Below are 20,576 nucleotides of genomic sequence, written 5' to 3'. Positions count from 1 at the left end.
CAATAAAATATTTATTTATTCACATAAGGCGCGGCTTGTTAAAAGTTTAATTCATTTTGTTATTCTTTGAAACTTAATGTTTATTATTTTGCCAATAATGGCTTAAAACTTCAGTTTATGCTACAAATTAGATAAAGTATTACTTAGTTAAGGTAGATTATATGCTCGATTTAGAGTATGTTGGCGCCATGCCAGTAGCAGTAAAACTTCTTTAAAATAAAATTAAAATAAGAGTTTTACAGCTACAGTATCGTGTAACAGCATACATTACTGCGTCACGTTTTTGATTTGAGCGTAAATATCATTACGCCACGTAAAGCCGGTGCTCTCAAGGGTACGCAATCACTAAACACGAACACACAGTTTTGTAGCAGTATGGCAATTTATACACGGCGGGCCTGAATAACTCGGCCAACTTTAATCACGTATTTCTGATAGGTACTAAACTTTATAATAGGTACAGAACAAAATATTTCAATCTCCTTCAGACACTTATTTTAAACAAATCCTTACGGCCTGGCCACGACATTGCCTTCAACCTTCGATACCTAATCTGTCTGAAATAAGAATGACCTCCGTATTAAAGAATTATTTCGCTTAAAATTTGTTTTTCTTCGTAAGTGTGATGAATTTAGTATAATTCTGGTGTTAGTATAATTCTAGTTAAAAGTCTTTTCTGCGTATACTTACATGATATAATAGAAAGCTTGTCCCTCGGTATCCGAGTTAAACGGACTCGCACTTGACCCATACGAACCAAGTAGGTTAAGTAAAATACTTGTTTAAAATCAAGGTATAAATAAGTTTTACTTTTGAAATACTGACGTTTATATATTTTATTTATTTATTTAAAAAAGTGTAAAAATTTAATAGCCGACTAAAATATTTTTACGATTTTCAATCGTGGCTGAACGCTGGATGGGACCTTCGATGCCTAACCTGTCTGAAATAAGAATGACCTCCGTATTAAAGAATTATTTCGCTTAAAATTTGTTTTTTATTCGTAAGTGTGATGAAAAACATTGTGTGTAAACTCCCGGGGTAAGAATATTGCAAACGAGAGTCTGTAATTCACTCCAGTCTGCGGCTGTCGTGAATCTGTAGACTCTCGTTTGCAATATTTCACTTACCTCCTCGTTGCACAATGTACTATATATTCGGCCTATATTCGTTAAGCTGACAGTGTTTGTCATTTAAATTAAAACAATGTTTTACTGTTCGAAACATGAGTACTATATTAAAGAACGCTTCGTTGGTCAATTTATTTCGTTTATTTTGTTTTTCCCTTTGAACGCGAACCCTTATGTTACAAATATATTTGTTTGGTTGTACCTACATTTCATCTTAAATTATATTGTAAGTAGGTATTCATTAAAATTGATAAAAGCGAGTTCGTTTATATACACGGTGTATTACGGGAAGCCCGAAAGATCTTAAACATGCATTTCTGAGACCAAAAGAAGGAAAAATTATTAAATGAGTTTAGGTCAATTTCGCCATTAATTTCGTATTTTTACATAAAAATAACATTTTATTAGGAAACCTGTGACTTAAAAATCATTTTTTCTTTTTTCACTTTCACAAAGTTTCACTTTTTTAGATCTATCAGTAGTAGCAAACATGTCATTAAAACGTTGTTTAGCACTAACTAACAATAAAAATATGTTTTTTTTATTGGCATTAACTCTGCGACTTCCAGAAAATATAGGACATTTTAGTCTTTAAATATTATCACTATTAACATGTTTCGGCTTCCTCGTGAAACGATAGTACGAACGTATAGTATGAGTAGCATGAGTACTTTAAAAAATCCATTTTTATATTTTCTGCGCATAATCACATAGGAAACGCTTTTAGCAGCCACATGCAAATACTTAATCGGCCTATTAAAAGTATGTTAGGCCAGCGATTAATGCACGAGTATCCATTTATTTATCTAGTTTTTTGTTAAAAGAGCAATAACGATTCATTTAACTAAAATACCGCCCCGAATAGAATTAGGCCCCTTTATATTCAACAGGTCGGTCAGTTTGGGATAACTTTCCCGTAATGTAATTTTACCGTATCCGAAAGTTAATTAGACTCGCGGCTAGAATAATAATGTGTTAAATAATTGTTGAACCACGAGTCGCACAGACTAATTAAATAATACTACTAACTGTATATTTACCACGAGTTTGACATTGGCACGTTCGCAGCAACTGCGTAAACTAACTCGCAATGTATCTCCCTTGTACTGACATTGGTGCAAGCGAGATGCGCACTGCGTTTGAATTGACAGTGTCTCGTCAACAACTACAACGTCAACTTGACATCACTAGCGTATAAGTCCGCATAAAACTCATACTGCAGATTTATTACTTTTGGAAAAACTTGATTTATTTATAACATTATATTATAACTATGCTATTGTTAGACTCTATCGATTTTATGAAAATACTTTGTGGCTTAGTTAGGTAATAAGAAAAGTTTTAATTTGAAGGTGACCTACAAGCCAAGCCACATGTGTCGCTATGTAGGTATACCTAAGGTTTGTTAGGGTTCGACTCTTTAGACTAACAGGCCAATTCCAACAATGGTTCTCTGCCTTTTCGCCAAAAATTGTATTGCCGAATTCCACTTGCCAACCAACTTTACGCAGAAGATTCATATGGGCGAATTTCGTTTCCCAACTTTACATAATCCAACCTAGTATATTATATTATACGCAATTTTCATTTTGAAATAATTATTTGGTAAAAGTTATTCGGCCAAATGAAACGTCTGCGAAAACTTCGTTGGCAAATTAAATTCGGCAATACAATATTCGGCGAAAAGGCAGCATACCCCAACTATATAAGAGATATCATTCCAATATGAGATGGTTCCAATCTCCTTTTGATTACGATTACGATTTGGGTAATCAATGTCACATTAACGTTAGATATGACTTGGATATCAGCCTGATATCTAACATATATCTTAACACAGGAGGACCTGCTGAATTGCACTTTATATCAACCTTTAACCAAAAATGTGACTTTTGACACTGACAGATCAGTACAGGTGAGTTTCATATTGGAATGAGATATAATAACTAAAACTCTTACCGAACACTGTCTATGATCGTATTATGATAAGAATCATATACCAGCCGTGTCTCATTCACCCTCGAAATTGGCAGAATCATTAACATCTTGATGGAGCCGTAACACGAAAAATTGATTGAACTAAAACTCGAATTGGCCTGAAAGCTGTGATGGTTTAATTTAATGTTAAAGTCATTCGATGTAAATAAAAAAAATATCCTTTATGTTCTGAGAATTACGCAAGGCTTTTGTTCTGTTATATGAACATGGGTGATGTAACCGGCCTTTACGCAGGGACTCAATGTTAATGTTGAAGTTTACTGGAACAATTTAAGAATTTTAAAAAATAATTTTATCTGAATATACGCGAAAGCTTAAGGACGCATTATGAAAGCCCGATCGTACTTGAGATTTGTGCTTCCGTTGCTAAGATACGCTCCTCAAACGAATATCAGAATTAGTTAACTTTTTGATATTCCTTTTTTTACATTTAACCTTGTAAGTTAGTAAATAAGTATCGAGACTATAATACTTATCACGGGAAAGAACTGGCAGCCTTTTTGTGCATATTGCGTTGGGATAATCTTGCTAAAAATTGGTCTTCTAAAACCTTCTTTTGTGTTTGTTGGTGTTGGAATTCTAAAGGCTTGTTTAAAACGAATCCATTGAGGATATAAATCTTCAAAATACCTCTATATTTAACGGTGCCGGTGTTCGTGTCTTCTTTTTCTTGAAATTATTTTCTAATATATCTTCTTATTTTAATTTATTTGTAGCTTAGCTCTTCTTCAACTGCGCCATGTAGTATTTAGTTTCTTAACCAAACAAAGGTTTGGAGGAAACACTGAGTATTTTATTATATATTCAAAATGTCTTACAGTGTGTTCTTATCGTTAAGCTGGCTTAGGTGCAAGAGAGCGAGATGGTCCATTAGACATTACAAATATATTTTTTTAAATACGTTCAGAAACGTTCTATACTGATACATTTGTTTCGGATACTATTACCACAAATATTACAGGGTTGTTTTGAAAGCATAATATTTTTTATAGTTATAGTTAGTTAAATTGTACATATTTACCCATTTTCATAAATAGGTCTATTGGTAATCATTGCCGACATTGATTACCTACCGATTGAGCAATTATTAATGTACAATTATTTAACATAAGTAATTCATCTTTGGTTGCAGGCGTACATAGGCTTCGAAGACTGCTTACCATTAGGCGGGCCGTATGCTTGTTTACCACCGACGTAGTATAAAAAAAATCTGCGCGTCATCGTGGATGACAGGAACTATATAATCGTAATACTTCGTGTTAAATGGGGTTCAATAGGAATGGCAAACAATGTAAACAAACCATTCTACCTTTATTTCTTCGTAATCTCGCACTTTTTGTGGAGAATCACGACCTTAACAATAGTTTATTTACTGAAACCTGTTATTTATATCAATTACAAATTAAAATATATGTTAATTATTAATATTTTAATGAACACAGCCATCGTAAAATATTATTTGCCATTTCTGCTGAATTCCACTTTACGTGCCTAATGCATTTTGCACTCTATATATTATTACTTCATCAATGGTTTTACACGGATCAAACAACAAAGAAAGATCGCACTACAAAGAAAATAATCTATTAACTATTTTAGATCTATTTTTAACTCTTTTCATCTGTTAGCTGTTAACGTAAACGGGTATTGTTGTTTTATTGTAAACAGATTTCATGATATTTACTTTCAGTTTCAGAAAAGGTACGTTGAAAGTTATTTCTTCTCTCATCTTCAGGAATTAGCTTTTTGAGTTATGTAAGTCTGTATTTACAAATTTGGTTGTTTTTTTCGAGACAACAATAGACATCAAAAAATCTGTCACACACTATCGTCTATATGGAGTCAGTTATTGTTGAATCTTAAGCCAACATCGACGCTGTCTAATTATCTGGGGGGGGGGGGGGGGGGGATAATCGCAACATCTATGCTTGATGTCAGCAGTAGACCACGACACTCTGCGAAAAGTATAACGACAAAGTATGCAGTATGCAATACAATGTAATTTATTATAGTTTTTTTTTTAAGAAGGTTCTTTCAATTTTTTTATTTCTTACTAATTTCACTATTAATAAAATTTCAGTTCAAATACTTTTATTAATGAAGTACATATTTTACGACCGGTACCTATGTATTTTTTAAGGTTTCGAGCATTTGATTGTAGTGTATTGCTGTATTAAAAAAAAAGAAGTCTATTTGGGTTTCTTGTCATTTTGTAGCTAAGATCAGACGATTTCAAATAGAGATCAATGTTAATGCGTTATAATGAAACTTGATTGTAGTTAACCAATAACAACCTATATCTTCTTTGCCCTCTCAGTTAAGAGAATGGGTAAAAACAGTCAGCAATGCTGACTCAGCATCAATAGCTAGTGGATTAAACAACACATCAAAAGTATCTACCGCCGGAATAGTTTTCCCAATAGGGATAGTATCTCTTCGTTTCGCATTTAACAGTATCTGTCAAAGCCTAATTGTTCTATATAGAATATATATAGACATACATCTTTTTGTTAAGTTATAAGAGAATGGGAGACGCTTTTGACGCTTTGTTCCGTTATATTTGATGCTGACTGTACAAACCATTCTTGCGACAAACGAAAGTTCGAAAATTGCGGGCTTCTTTCTCTGTCCCTCTTATTACGCCTTAGCTGGAGTAAAAGTGAAAGATCCCCGTAATTTGCGAATTTCGGTTTTCTGTTTACAAGTAGGTAGCGTATTTTCTCATTTTACAAGCAAGTACGATAAAGCTTTATGAACCTTTTAAAGCATTTTCCAGAAGTAAAAGCATTACCATGTTTTAGATGTAAATTCTGATAATAAAGCAATTTTATATATCTTAGAGTGTTAAGTTACCAACATAAAATAGAATAGGAACACGACAAATGAAACTGACCTCCAGTCTAAACGAAATTCTACCCTACTGGCTAAGTGATAAGTGTAATAATTGTGTGGTTAGGTAATAGGTTCCTACACGCTAGGAAGTGGCTAATTTTATTATTGTACCTATCGCAAAGGTCACGGCACGTCTCACACTGTAACGTAATTATCTGATTCAATATAAGGCAAGCTGAGCGGAAGAAATGAAAAAAAAGTTTAAAACCATTAATCAAGCATTACGGCAATTTTTTTTGAGTGGGAATTTCAATCATTTGCGCACGGTGTGTGGGACTCGCCGATCTTTTCCCCTCTCCTGGCAAGGGTGGGGGGGGGGGGACATTTGGCTCTACCCACTAAACCCACTTCGGCGTTTCACCCTCTTTGCCTTTCGTAAGGGCGCACTGGGCTCGATGACATCCACCACGGCGCCCTCCGGATGCATTACGGCCTGCCTGATGGTAAGCGATCACCGTAGCCAATGGACGCCTGTAATTCTAGGGGTGTCCGACTCCTTAAAACCTACACACTCCTTCTTTGAGGAATTCCATACTGTACTTCTCGAGTAAACCTCCTCAGGGAGCTTATTCCACAGACGAAACGTCAGCGGGAGGATCATTTAAGTTCCGTTATACATATACAATAACAGTTTTTTATCATTTTACCATCGCATTTAAAAACAACGGGGACAAACAATAAGGAAGGGAAGACAAACTGTTTTATTTTTATAAAAAAAATGGTTCCTACTACAGTCAGCATCAATAGTAGCGGATGAAACAACGCGCCAAAAGTATCTGACATCCCCGATAACTTTCCCAAAAATAGATAAATCTCTAAAATTTACATTCAAAAGTATAACTTTTACAGTCTTGATTCTTCTAGATATAAAACCATCACTATTTGTTAAGTTATTACAGAATGGTAGATACTTTTGACCTTATTTGATCCGCTATTACTTTTGATGCTGACTGTACTCAAGCACCATCAAAAACAGGATTTTTTTTTCATAAATGTTAGAATATCAGAAGTGCTAAGGACTACATTACCAGCAAAAACAAATTGAATCAGTACAAAAATAGCTACTACCTATATGTGGCAACAGAAATCTGTCGCAGCATAAGAATGTTTGTCATATTTTGTAAAAGTTGGGAACTTAAACTTTCTTCTTTTTGGGTCACCTTAAGTGATAAAGGACTGAAGTAGAAAATAATTCAATTATGCCTAAGAAAGGCACGAACGAATGTGTAAGCGATATGTTCCCGGGCGGAGGTAAAAGGAATAATTGATTAAAATTATATTAAATTTACGGTACAGAATCATGTTCGACCTACGCATATAATTTTGTAAGAAAAATGATTTATTCAAATTAAGACATCGCTTAAAATGTACAATTATTTTAGGTTCAATGGTTTTTACCACTTACTTTGAACCCAAAAAAAAGTCATTTGTAATTTCTGCCAAGAACCTGTAACTGAGTGTTTCATGTTTCTGATAGCATCTTAATTTGTTGTAAAGGCGCGTAATTATGGGCGCTGGTCATAATTGCGCGACGTTTTATAAAATGCTATTAATACTCGTAGTGGACTTTTTTTTTAAAGAATCGAAAAATCGATGAAGTAACTAAAGAAAGGTTGTTCAAGATTGCTAATAAAAGTTTTTGCAGCCATATTGTGATCTAAAAAGCGCTGAGAAATACTCTGCTGGCGGAACCTACAACACCTTAAAGGGAACTAAGTAGGACACTCCTGCTGCATCCCGGATTATCTGTGGGCTAAAACCACCACTAATTGGGTCCCACAAAATGTAAGGCGTTACGATAAGCCTCGTCGCAGATGGTGGGACGAGAACGTGTTTGATCGATCGGGATACGTGGAAGAGTAGGAGGAAAGCGTGTGTCAACTAGGGCACTATTTGCCTAATCCGTCTCAACAGTTACGACCCGATTCGAAGAATGATTAAGACACGTTTAAGATCTTGGAAAGATATTTAAAAGATCGATGTCTAAACGACATGTCAAAATTGACGATTATTTCGGTTCCGCTGTATCCCAATAAGATCTATCTACGATATTTCTAACGTCAAAGTGACATTTGGTTGCCCGAATCCAGCTGCTTCTGTCAATTATAGGTACGACATACAAACGATATGTAAATGAGAACTTATCTAAACGAACTTATCGTTATCGTATCTCATTCTTCGAATCGGGCCGTTACTCTCAGAGTTACTCTCAGCCCGCGTAGCCAACATGCCTATCATTAACGCTCCGTAGCGAAGCGATAGCGTAGTTTGTATCACTCTTCCATATTAGTGCGACAGTGACAGTTGGGTTTCGTTCGCTACGGAGCGTTAACGATTGGCATGTTGGCTACGCGTACTGGTGTAAAAGGAAACTGTGTGGCTAACTGGCTAATAGTGGGACGAATAAATTTCAAATCCACTATCTCCAGTTTAGAAACTTCACGCCTTACTGCTAGGCTTCTAGCGCTTATTACGTGTTCCTCCAAACTCCCCAGGAGGCTCGCCTCAAATCATGGAACTCACAACTCAACGACACATCGTTACGCATACTTGCTGCGGAACTCTTGCCTCCAGAGGGAAAGGAAAACTGGGCAGTATGGAAAGCCCTTAACAGCCCTTGACTTAGAACGGGATTTGGTGGGTCAAAAGATAATTTTCTGAGATGCGGTATTGACCGACAAGGTGATACTTTCTGCGAGTGTGGAGTGCTCCAAACAACAAAACACATGACCGAATGTTCCTTGTGCTCAACGATATGCACTGAGGAAGATCTCCTGAGGGCCACATCCAGAGGGCTAGAAGTGGCAAAGTATTAGCAGACAAAAATTTAATTTAAAAAGTTTGATCCCTTTACACGAATAAGAAGAAGACGTGTTCGTATTAAATTATTCACTTAATTGAGTCCTTACATTTTACGATTAACAACCCCCGTATTGGTACTGGGAATTTAATTAAAGTTTTACCCATTCTCTGCCGCGGCTTTAGATCGCACCTGCCAATTTCTAAAAAAAATTATACCATATAAAACTTTCGCGTGTTGAACACCTACTTAATTACATTTATAACGGGGTCTCAAGGGAATTTATTTTAACATGACGTTTCGACACAGGTTTCACTTATCATGGTCGCGTTCAGCAAAATGTCAAAATAGAGATTTGTGTTACTACCTCGCTATAGACCCGGTTATAAATGTAATTAAATATAGTTTTTTTTTATTTCAGTGCCATCCTACAGATTGGAAAAAATTATCTTAGCTTTAACGTTTACTTGATTGCAGGATAAGAATAACAAAAAGATGACAACAATTCGGGCGAACCCCAGATGTTACTATTTACTGACGAAAAAGGAGAAAACTTTTACAATAAAAAATAACTCCACGCCTTTTTTGCAAGGCCGTGTTAACGCGAAACTTATGTCATGACACGGTCGCTTTTGTGCACAACATGTGCCACTTTAGCCATCTACCAACGAGAGAAAAATAAATTTGACATTAAGAGGGATAGCACATGATCGTCCATAAAAAAGAGAAAACGTTCTGCCGTTGTTCCATTTTCCATGATTTTTCACTATGTTATTGATACAATGAAAAACTAAATTTATAGATTTTCCTTTTTTTTCAAAATTTGCAAAACAATTTTTTTTTATTGATTCGAGTGATTGATTTGTCAAGATTTAATTAGTGGCAAACGTTTTCTCCCGAAATGGAATTTCATAAAAAAAGTACCGTTATCTCGTTAGATTCCCTCTTTCATCCGACTGCTGCAACAATGCAGCACCGCAATACTGCAGCAGTAACGCTGGTGCAGTCTGAATCCGAATATTGCCTTTATAAACCGTCAAAATAATTTATTACTATGACTTTATGAGTAACGGAGACCATGACGTCACAAAAAAACTGTCCATTTAGTGAGTATTTTTAGACTTTCGAATAATGGAATACGCTAAAACATTTTGTTCCTGTGTATTTATTTAAAGATCGCTGTGAAATGAATAACGTTTGTTTCAAAACGTGTCCTGGCCGTAAATGATAATGTTTACGCGAGCGTGATCGAGATTTGGTGAACCAGTGTTGTGTAACCCCGAAATTCATTACAATTATACGTAATAAAATAAAGTATTCGAGTCTACGTGCAATAATTTGCATAGTTAAATGACCCCTCCTGCAAACAATTTCTATGCAGGGGGATTTACTTAACTCTGCGGCTTACTGCACGTCTGAAAAATATAGATACGTACGAAAAAGTGACAAAAATATGTAAGCACCTTAATATATGGGCAGTAAGGATATGTAAACATATTTTTGGGACTTTGTTCGTATCGATATTTTTAGACGTGACTGTTCAAGTTTACCTGAGCGATCAACTCGCGACTCTCACGAGCAATAAGAATGACTTGCGTTTCCAGTTGCTAGTGGTTGGTGCCCGCGGCTAATACTATATGGTATGATGCCCGAATATCGTCCACCATAAGTGTAAGGGAAAATAAGCTTATCTTAAAGACTATGAGACAGACTTACCACATAAGGGGGAAGATGTATCATGTTCGTAGTTAAGTAATGAGTTTTGGAACGCACTACGATCACGTGACGGACGCTAGAAAAAGAGGAGTGACAGAACACACGGAGTTCTCAATCAATCATGATATTGTTTTATTTAATAATCACAATATTGTATTTGTCTAACATTATACATGCACCATATTGTCATACGATAAAGTTTACCTTTTAATTCATTTACAAATGTACATGAATAAGCTATGTACAGCGTTGCGAGATTTGATTGCACCAACAGTACCAAAACAATAAAAATTACACGCAAGGATCAACGATGTAGGGATGATGGTGAGCGTGTTTTATTAGCATCAGACAGAAAAATAAAAGGTAAAAAATACCTTTTATTTTTCATACTTGTATTGCACCAGTGTCAAAAATTACATTCAAATTTGATATATACAGTCAGCAACAAACGCAAATAGATTTCTAAACGGATGATGTGCTTAATTGAATGGAATTAAAAATCTTTATTACAGATAAACTATTCATAAAATATAAATAATTTATTTAATTACTTTTTACAAAATAAGAATTAACTATGCCATTCAGTTTCCTTAAATGTACGTAGTTAGTCATACTCCGAAGTTTACGGAGTTTAAAAGAACACCTTGTATGAAGGTACAGTGAGGCTTATGACTCGTACGTAATATATACTTAACGAGATTTGGCCATGAAAATTTTTGTATGTTAACGGTGGAAAACGTGTCGTTAGAAAGTGAAGAATTCAACTTATTTTGTCATCGAAATAAGCACATCAAAGTTATCTAATATTCATCTCAGTGCATCTCTTACTTCGGTTAACTAACGTTAAAGCAATATCTCACACTCTCATATGTATATATATGTATATTTAAAATCTAAACTCATCTCCATCTCTCTAAGGTCTGATTTTTCAAACATCAGATAAAATTATCTGTCAGACAAAGATAACACGCTCCCTTTCTTTCACAAGCAAGAGAAAAAGAGTGTTATCTTTTTCTGTCAGATAATTTTATCTGATGTTTGAAAAATCAGACCTAAGAAAGCTTCAATACGCTGCTGATTATAATTTCAGTGAATTGTCGAATACTTTGATTTTACGTTTAGATTTTTAATATATATATATTTAAAATCTAAACTCATCTTCATCTATCTAAGGTCTGATTTTTCAAACATCAGATAAAATTATCTGTCAGATAAAGATAACACGCTCCCTTTCTTTCACAAGCAAGAGAAAAAAGTCTTATCTTTATCTGGCAGATAATTTTATCGGTTTAAAAAATCAAACCTAAGAAAGCTTCAATACGCTGCTGATTATAATTTCAGTGAATTGTCGAATAATTTGATTCGTAACAAGCTTCGTACGCAAATCTCATAACTTTCTTTTAGTACCTGCATTTATTACACGAATGGTAAATTGAGTACTTAATTGAAAGCTGAAATTGAGTACGAACGAGATTAGAACTGTCTTTGATTCTAATAAGAACAAGAAAGTAAATAGTCTCAAATTGAATGTGATACATTACGACACGTAGCATAGGAGGCAAACGGTTAGGTACGCGTACGTAGATTACTAATCCAATGTAGATTAAGGGACTTTAGGAAGACATGTTTAATTACGTAATTACTGACGTATTTGATGGTAGATTTTCTACTAAGTACCTACTTTACGTGGCTACATGCATTCTCAATTACATTTCTACATATTATATTGTATGGTTTGTAATGTGTGGTTTTAAATTAAGTTATCTGTTTCTACATACTTCTATTTCTATTATTTCAAACTGCTGTCTTTATTTTACTCTTTATAATTGACATAAATCTTTCACCGTCTCAATGTTAACGGAGTAGATTTATATAAATGAAATATGTTGGTTGTTGATTGTTGATCTAGAAACCTTGACCTATCCATTTAACAAGGACAAAGCTAGTCTGTATCGACCTCAGTATAAACAAACATATGGAATTCTAGGAAGGTTACTACGTCATTGTCTACCTAATGTGTTACTACCCGTTATAATAATTATTAATCACCACCCTGATCAACATATTTCAGTCTTGCACGCTTATTATAAAGATTGCATTTTTTTGTGATAGCAATTGAGTAGATGAGCTGCCTGATAATAAGCGGTTACCGTCGCCCATGCACATAAGAAACATCAGAGGACCCACTTAAGCGTTGCCGACCCTTGAGAATCCTATATACCCGCTTCTGTAGATGTTACCCATGTTGTAGCGCAAAGGAAATACCTCAGGAGGTAACTCATTCCACATTCTATACGTTCTGGGAAGAAACGAGTGAAAGGCTCGTATGTATCTAAGAAGTGGGAATGAGCTGTGCTCCTATGGCGGGAGGTGCAGTGATAAAAGCGAGACGATGGAATAGAGATAAATCTACATCCATATTATAACTTCTCTATATCTAATGTTCAAAAACGATAAGCTAATGTCTTTTAAGAAGCATGTATCTGTCGTGGCATCTTAATGTTTACATAAAAGTAGTAAATAACCGAAATTACGAACATCTGTAAAAAAATAACAATGGAATTTGATTTGAACTCTATTCTAATATCAGTTGAGATGAGGTTTTGCTGCAACGCCTTTGTAAGGCAGGATATGGAGAACATGACTCATTTACCTAAGATCTTTGTAAATAGAACCCATAATCATACAATAAATTATTTTTGATATGATTTAGATTTTTGAAACAATTTAGAAAAATCTTGCATGTTACTTCATATCGAGCGATTGATTGATTTCAATTTTGGGGTCCATCTTGTCCGCTGAATCAGCCAAGCCCGACATAGCCTAATTACTTACTTTTCTAAAGGCAACCCTGAAGTTCTCCGACAGGAAAGCATATAGCAGCGGATTTACGCAGCTGTTCATGTAGGCCAGCACATGGGAGACGATCTGCGCCGTCACCGTGAAGTAATTGATGCTGTACGCATCCAGGGCTTTTACTAGCAGGATTATCTGGAACAAGATAAGTCTGTTTAATAGGTCACTTTTGACTCGCTAAGCGTCACTTGCACCATCCCACTAAACCGGGGTTAACTGGTTAAACCGTTAACCCAATGTCAAATTGTACTGGTAACCATGGTAACTCCAGGTTTAACCGGTTAGCCCCGGGTTAGTGGGATGGTGCAAGTGGCCTTAAAAGCTATTATTAAATATGAGTTCAAAACGCAAATGTTTATTGTTGTTTATATTACAAACTCAAATATCGATAATTAAGGATTTATATGAATATATTTTTAATTGTTTTTTTTCCTTGTCTAAGTGTTATTAGAATTGAGTAAAGCACGAATATATTTTAAATAGTTGGAGCTGTAGTGTCTAGTGGCAGTGACCTGTTTCTATATACATAGAAATATCTTCACAATTAAGTCTTCTCTCTATTTCTACTTACCTACATTAAGCTACAACATCAAATCTAACGAGAAATTCATCTGTGGAATAAAAGTACCCGTAAGTGTGAGGCGAACGAAATTATAGACTTCAGTTGAGTTTGTGTACGTTGCGTAGGTTTATTTGTGACGTTTTCAACCAAAAGATACCACATTGTCGATTGTCGATAAAATTTCAAATTGAAGTATATGGAAATAACGCCTTATTGACAACCGACCATAATTACCCCTTTTGGTTGAATCTCCCGTCGCAAGTTTCCCGCGGCACGCCACATCTTTTGTTCTTTTCTGATTTCCTGGCTTTAGTCGAAAATTGGTGTAATGTGAAATAAAAGACAATCTACACTGTAAACTGAGTCCCGAGTTACACTGCCAGTGGGCCTTTGATAGCTGAGTTTGGATAAACTGTTAAATGACCCTTGTGCTAAAAATATTAAGATCTATTTTCGTTTAACAGACTTGTGACATTTTCAGTAGGTTCACTCAACCCACTTCAAATCTGATACCTACAAATAATTTTCAAAAGGATTAAGTCAGTACACGATATAGGAATCTAATAATCAAGGCTCTTGTTTGTGTATTGTTTGCTTTCCTCGAAGGGCTCCTGTAGGTTGTAAGCTTGTTTTGATATCGTTATAAAGTTGAAAGCGTTTATTTACAAGATTTAAGTCTACTGAGGCTGATGGGTTTACAAAGTTTTATCGAATCTTGTACCAGGAACACGCATTTGATTAGCATTGTTTATAAAGTATAGGAGATAATTGCAATAGAAGTTATGTAATTTACTGTATTAAAACCGGGTTTATAGTGAATTAATTTTGTTGCCTTTACTTCGTGTCGCGGATAACTGATGATGTCCCAGGAAAATGTCAAAACAGAGATTTGTGTAACTACCCGACGAAATGTCTATGAAAAATTATACATTCTAACGTGAAAGTTTTAAATGATAATGTAAATTTAGTTACTACTTTAAAAACATCGATTTTTGTCATTAAGCTGACTGGATAATAATAAAATTTATGTATTTTTACCGGCCTCCTAGTCCACTCAGTAGTCACCTACTACCTATCTACGGAGGTCTCGGACTCAAATCCCATTAAGGGCATTTATTCGTGTTAATTACGAATATTTGTTTCTGAGTTATGCATGTTATCAATGTGAGGGGGCAGAAGGGCCTCACTCAACGGTTTTGTAAATGAAACTCTCCCATCTGCCCCCCCCCCCCCCCCCCCCCCCACACTGGAGCCCCACGTCTGGCGCCAGTATGGGCCTCACTGGCGTCCCACGTTGGGCGCCAGTGTGGGCCTCGCTCAACGGTGTTGAAATGTAACTATGGTTCCAGGACGATAATGGGTATTTAATTATGGTAATAAAACAGGCACAACGCACGATGTAGATAGTCTGGAGTTGCACTGGGCAATTAGAACTGGACAGCACTAATTTATATTATTTCAATAAATGTTTTGATCAGAATTACTCTGTCGACGAGATAAGGCAGCTTATCACCTTATGTAGGAAGTAAAGTATATTGGAATATAAAGATGTTAATTGAAGCGAAAGAGGTTCCAAGAAGGATTTGAATTTGCAAAGAAAAATTAGAATTTGTATGTGCCAAAAATCATAGTGTTGTGTTCCTGCCGGTGAGTAAGGTTGCCAGAGCTCAACGAGGGGGGGGGGGAATACTAGGGTCGGCAACGCGCATGTAACTCCTCTGGAGTTGCAGGCGTACATAGGCTACGGAGACTGCTTACCATCAGGCGGACCATATGTTTGTTTGCCACCGACGTAGTATAAAAAATTAATAAAAATAGAGAAGTTGATAGTGTAACGTTCCGTTATACGCACCGTTACAATCTATACAATGTAACGTAACAATGTAAGTATGTATTTATCTATATGAGTAATGTATATTGTCTCTTTTAGTACACGAGTTCATAAATATATGAGCAAATCTAAAGCTTCAAAAATAAATGACCATAAAAAGGTACATATGCATCTGAACAGATTAACCAATAAAAAATATGTACACATATCACATGTCATATTAATCTGAGCAAGTATCACAATAATATAACTGAAAACTGATAAATATGTGTACAAATATTTATCAAAATTATTTAACCAAGTGAAAGTACACAAATACCTAATTATCTTAACCTAATTATCAGAGCAATTTATTGGTGTAAATATTTCCGATATAAAAATTCCGGAATTAAGACCACTGAATATCGAAAATTCCGGAATTGGGTTTAGATACTTTAATTAGATTTTATTATGTTTAATACTGAAAATCGTTAAGAAACTACACTATGCTGGTGTTATTAGCCGTCGCTAACAAAAGTCTCAGGTCTAGCAGCATTAACCCCTTAAGAAAAATAAATCAATATGTAACAATTATAAATCATATTATACAATCATTATCACATTACTTTGCTTTCATTTTACTTATTCAACTTTTACTTACTTATTTTCAAAAAGCGTTTTTCAATAGAAAGACACGTCAAGGTTAGATTGTTTACCTCTTTTCTAATGCTAAAAACGAAGTATAAAGCAAAACCATACATCTATATTTTCCCAGAAACCTACCTACGCGAAACTTTTGAATCAAAATTTATAAATGTATTTGTATATTTTATTCACAATTCAGAAAGAAGTTTCCTTAATTAATTATTTCGGATCCTGTACCAACACATATTATATTCTGAATTAGGAACTAGTAAGGAAAAAACCAAACTTGGAAAGCGTAACGTTTAAGTAGTATGTTTTGCATTAAGTCCATGAGCCATTACAGTTATTTATTATTTTACACTTCATCAAAAGGCTCATCCGGCTGTAATGAAGCGCTAATAAAATAATTTTACTGTCTGATCCCTGTATTAAAGTATTCAGCTATACTTAATAGGTATAGCTGAATACTTTAATACAGGGATCGGAAACCGGTATTTTTTGTATGGGAACGAAAACGGTATTTTTTCGTTCTTTGTTAATTATTCCCTTTCTAATTGGGCAATCTAATAATACGAAGTCGTTATCTAAAAACACAACCGAGTCCTATATTCAGAGTATAAAACAAACCGAAATATATGTTTATTTCAAACTTTTTCCAAAAAACCGGTTCCAATCCCTGCTTTAATACATAAAACACAACTTTAACTCAGGAAAAATAAATCTTTACAAACACAATTTATAAATGCCCTTATCGAGATTGGAACCCCGGACCTTCATCTTTGTAAACAGAGTCACTATCTATTAGGCTACGCAGCCGTTATATTTAGACATTATATAAAATTAGGCTTCAAATGGTTTGCTAGCATCCGTAGTTTACCCAAATAAATACGCCGTATCATTGAAGTGAATAAAAATGGACTATAGTAATAAGGTGCTAAAATAAGTGGTGCAAATAGAGCACTACTCAATTTTATTGATATTTCTCGATTAATAATACTTCAAATTAATTTCTATTGAAACAATACTTTCTTTGATAAACGTAAAGTATCAGAATTTCAAATGTTTTGTTGTTTTTTTATTAAAAAATCTAATAAAAATATGGTGAACCCCAATTCCGGAATCAGTTCCGGAATTCCGGAATTGGGACCCAATATCGAAAATCAGTTCCGAAAATGGAAAACGTCCGATATTCCAAGCCCTAGTTATATACGTATCATTTTGTGCCCACTTTTTAGAACAACATCATCAGGCCGCCCCGTCAGGCGGGCCGTATGCTTGTTTGCCACCAACGTAGTATAAAAAAACAACGACCCAATTTCAGACCATGAAAAATATAAAATAATATTCTTCTATAACTGTGCACTGTTCTATTAACGTATTTATATGTATCGCTATGCGGCCGCGGAGACGCCAACAGGCATACTATATATATAAGAATATTATTTTGTCTGCCACGGCACGTGTTTCGCACAATCAATGTCTAGAAACATAAACCGATCTTAATTCAACCATAATGAAGAACCACAACATAATTTATCATCTTCGAATTACCATAATACGGCACACAGCAAATTCATAAATCAAAAACATGATTCCGTTGTGACCAGAAATTGAATTTAAATATTTCAGGATGAACCTTATACTCGTAACGAAAATCGTAAAAGGATAAAAGGAAATTAATAATTCAAAGCCACCTCTCAATTCCAATCTACAACATGAATTTCCATCAGCGCGGAAAATAATTTTATTTTTTCCTGGGTAGCCTATAAAGCCTACCTACGAATAGATTATAAAAAAATCAAATCAGAGTTCATGGATGGCTTTATCCAATCCACGGGATATAGTAACCATCACTTTTAACCCCACGGGATTGAAAGTGACTGACACAATTTTATCATGCTGTCACGTAGACAAAATCGACCATCTTATCCGTACATTTCGCTTATTATATTTTATATTTTACTAGTTTTGGAAGCAACAATATATTGAGATATTGTTGCTCCCAGAACAGAAAGTAAAAAAAAAAAACCTAATACTAAATATAGCAGATAGTAAATGAACAATCGCACATGTATATTTACTTGTTAATGTGATTTAATAATTATAACTTTTATAAGACTGGTATATTCTAAATAATAAACGAATACGACTAGGTGCTAATTGTTTACACTTTACAGAAAATTTTAACCATTGATTTTATGTTTTTATAAACATCATTTAAAAAAAGCCAACCCAAAAGTAAAAAAAAAAATTAAACACGCATTATCATATGACAGCGTCGCCTAGCTTTAGCAACGTATTTAGCGCTGTCAAATAATGAGCACAACAAAATAAAGATTATTCCTTAAGACGAAAGTGAAGGACCCGCACACAGGCGGATTTTCCTAAATTTCTGGCCAAAACTAATGGATTGAATTAAAAGTTAGAAACGCTGTAGGAATCAAATAAAACATATTTAAATTAAACTACAGCTTTATTAAAGTTTAAGTTTCACTGTTTCTATATTTATTTTAATAGTTTTTTTCTTACATGTCCAGTAAATACTTAAGTTCTTTTGGATAATCATTTACTTTTGAATCCTTCTTGTAATGTTTTCGTGAAATATCTGTTATGTAAGGATCAGATGATACAAGAAGGTTATTAAACACACATTTTGGATCCGACTAAATTTTGTCGAATAACTTTCTCTGTACATTTTTATGTCTTTATTTCTGGATTCTTGAGCTTCTTCTGAAAGTAACCCCAAAGGCACTATACAATTTTTCATTATTTCATGGCCATGAAATAAGATTTTATGTACAGTTGTTGGTAGGGGGTACCATGGATAATGTTTGATAAAGACAACAGCTGTCTTGCAGCAATAAATTTTAAATTTATTTGGATTAACTAGAAACGTAGGTACTTGTAAGTGCCAAAAGGATTATAAGAAAGCGATATATAATATTTTTGTTTATGCCAGTAATTTCACCTGAATCTTCGAAACAATGAAAAAATTATTTGTAGTCGAATACGAATTTAGATAATAATTATTTTGAGTCATTTGTGAGACCATCCTCAACACCTAAGAAACTTGCTAGTTGGTTAAAAAGATTGTTAAGTTTTTCAATATTATCTATCGAATTGCACGTTCTATAATATTCAAGCAATTGTTGACGACTTATAATGATATTCTCAGAAGATGAACCTAAAAACAAAGAAAAAAAAAACTGTTTTCGTGATTTTTACTTCCAACTGATAATTGTCTAATAAAAAACAGATTAGCACGTATTAGCAACCTAAACTATCAAAATAGTTTAGCTAAATAAAAAACAGATTAGCACGTATTAGCAACCTAAACTATCAAAATAGTTTAGCTAATATGTTTGTCTTTACTATAATATTCATTCAGTAGTCAGATTCTATTGAATATTGAACTTTATACACTAATATAAGTAACCAACAGGTAAAAATTCGATTGTAAATTAACTTTTTTTTTCCTGTGTATAAACAAAGTGAAAAGTATGAACATTCATGTTAAATATATAGTTACATACCTCCAGCTTCACAATCCATTATATAAATCACACCAAACAACTTCAAAACAATAGAATATGCTATATAAATACACTTAGTTTTAACAAGTAATTAACCTTTGGTCAGAAGTCGATACTTCGTTAATGTGGGTAATTATGAAAACGTTCGTTTAAATTGTTATGAGGGTTGTCATTAAATCTTAGGAACGATACAGATACAAAAAATAAAGTCACGTGACTATTATCGTTGATTTGGTACATTGGACTTTTGGCCAGAAATTTAGGAAAATCCGCCTGTGTGACCCGTGCGAAATCGCCTTTCATATCGCCTCTCTGGATATTCACATTATTGAAAATATTGTGACACAATTTGTTATATATCAGCCACAGCTATGCCCCTACGTTGGATTTTTATTTAGAATTTTTAATTAATATAAGAATTAGGAACATTTTTTTTATGACATAATTTTTTCGCTGCTAATTTTTACAATAATAATAAAAAAATCGAAAAAAATTAAAGTATCCAGAGAGGAAAACGGGGACTACGTTTGTATGGAGAAGCGGCGTTTTTAGTTTATAGTGAAAATAGTAAGAAAAGGGAAGCCAGTTTTTTATTTTTGTGTTCTTTTTAAATAATCCCACCTAAAATAGTACC

At 34.3% G+C, this 20,576-nt stretch overlaps 1 protein-coding gene across 1 annotated transcript in view; it reads right to left on the bottom strand.

Annotated features, from left to right (window-relative positions):
• LOC133522024 (allatostatin-A receptor) overlaps nt 1-20,576 on the bottom strand; it is a 191,241-nt gene that overhangs the window by 16,425 nt on the left and 154,240 nt on the right. Inside the window, exon 3 of the mRNA XM_061857194.1 lies at nt 13,372-13,527. Within this exon, the coding sequence (XP_061713178.1) occupies nt 13,372-13,527 (156 nt within the window). The remainder of the gene's footprint in view (nt 1-13,371; nt 13,528-20,576) is intronic.

The sequence above is a fragment of the Cydia pomonella genome, chromosome 10 (genome assembly GCF_033807575.1).
Source record: "Cydia pomonella isolate Wapato2018A chromosome 10, ilCydPomo1, whole genome shotgun sequence".
NCBI lineage: Eukaryota > Metazoa > Arthropoda > Insecta > Lepidoptera > Tortricidae > Cydia > Cydia pomonella.
The sequence above is the reverse complement of the archived record's forward strand: the minus strand, read 5'-3'. Positions and strand labels throughout refer to the sequence as shown.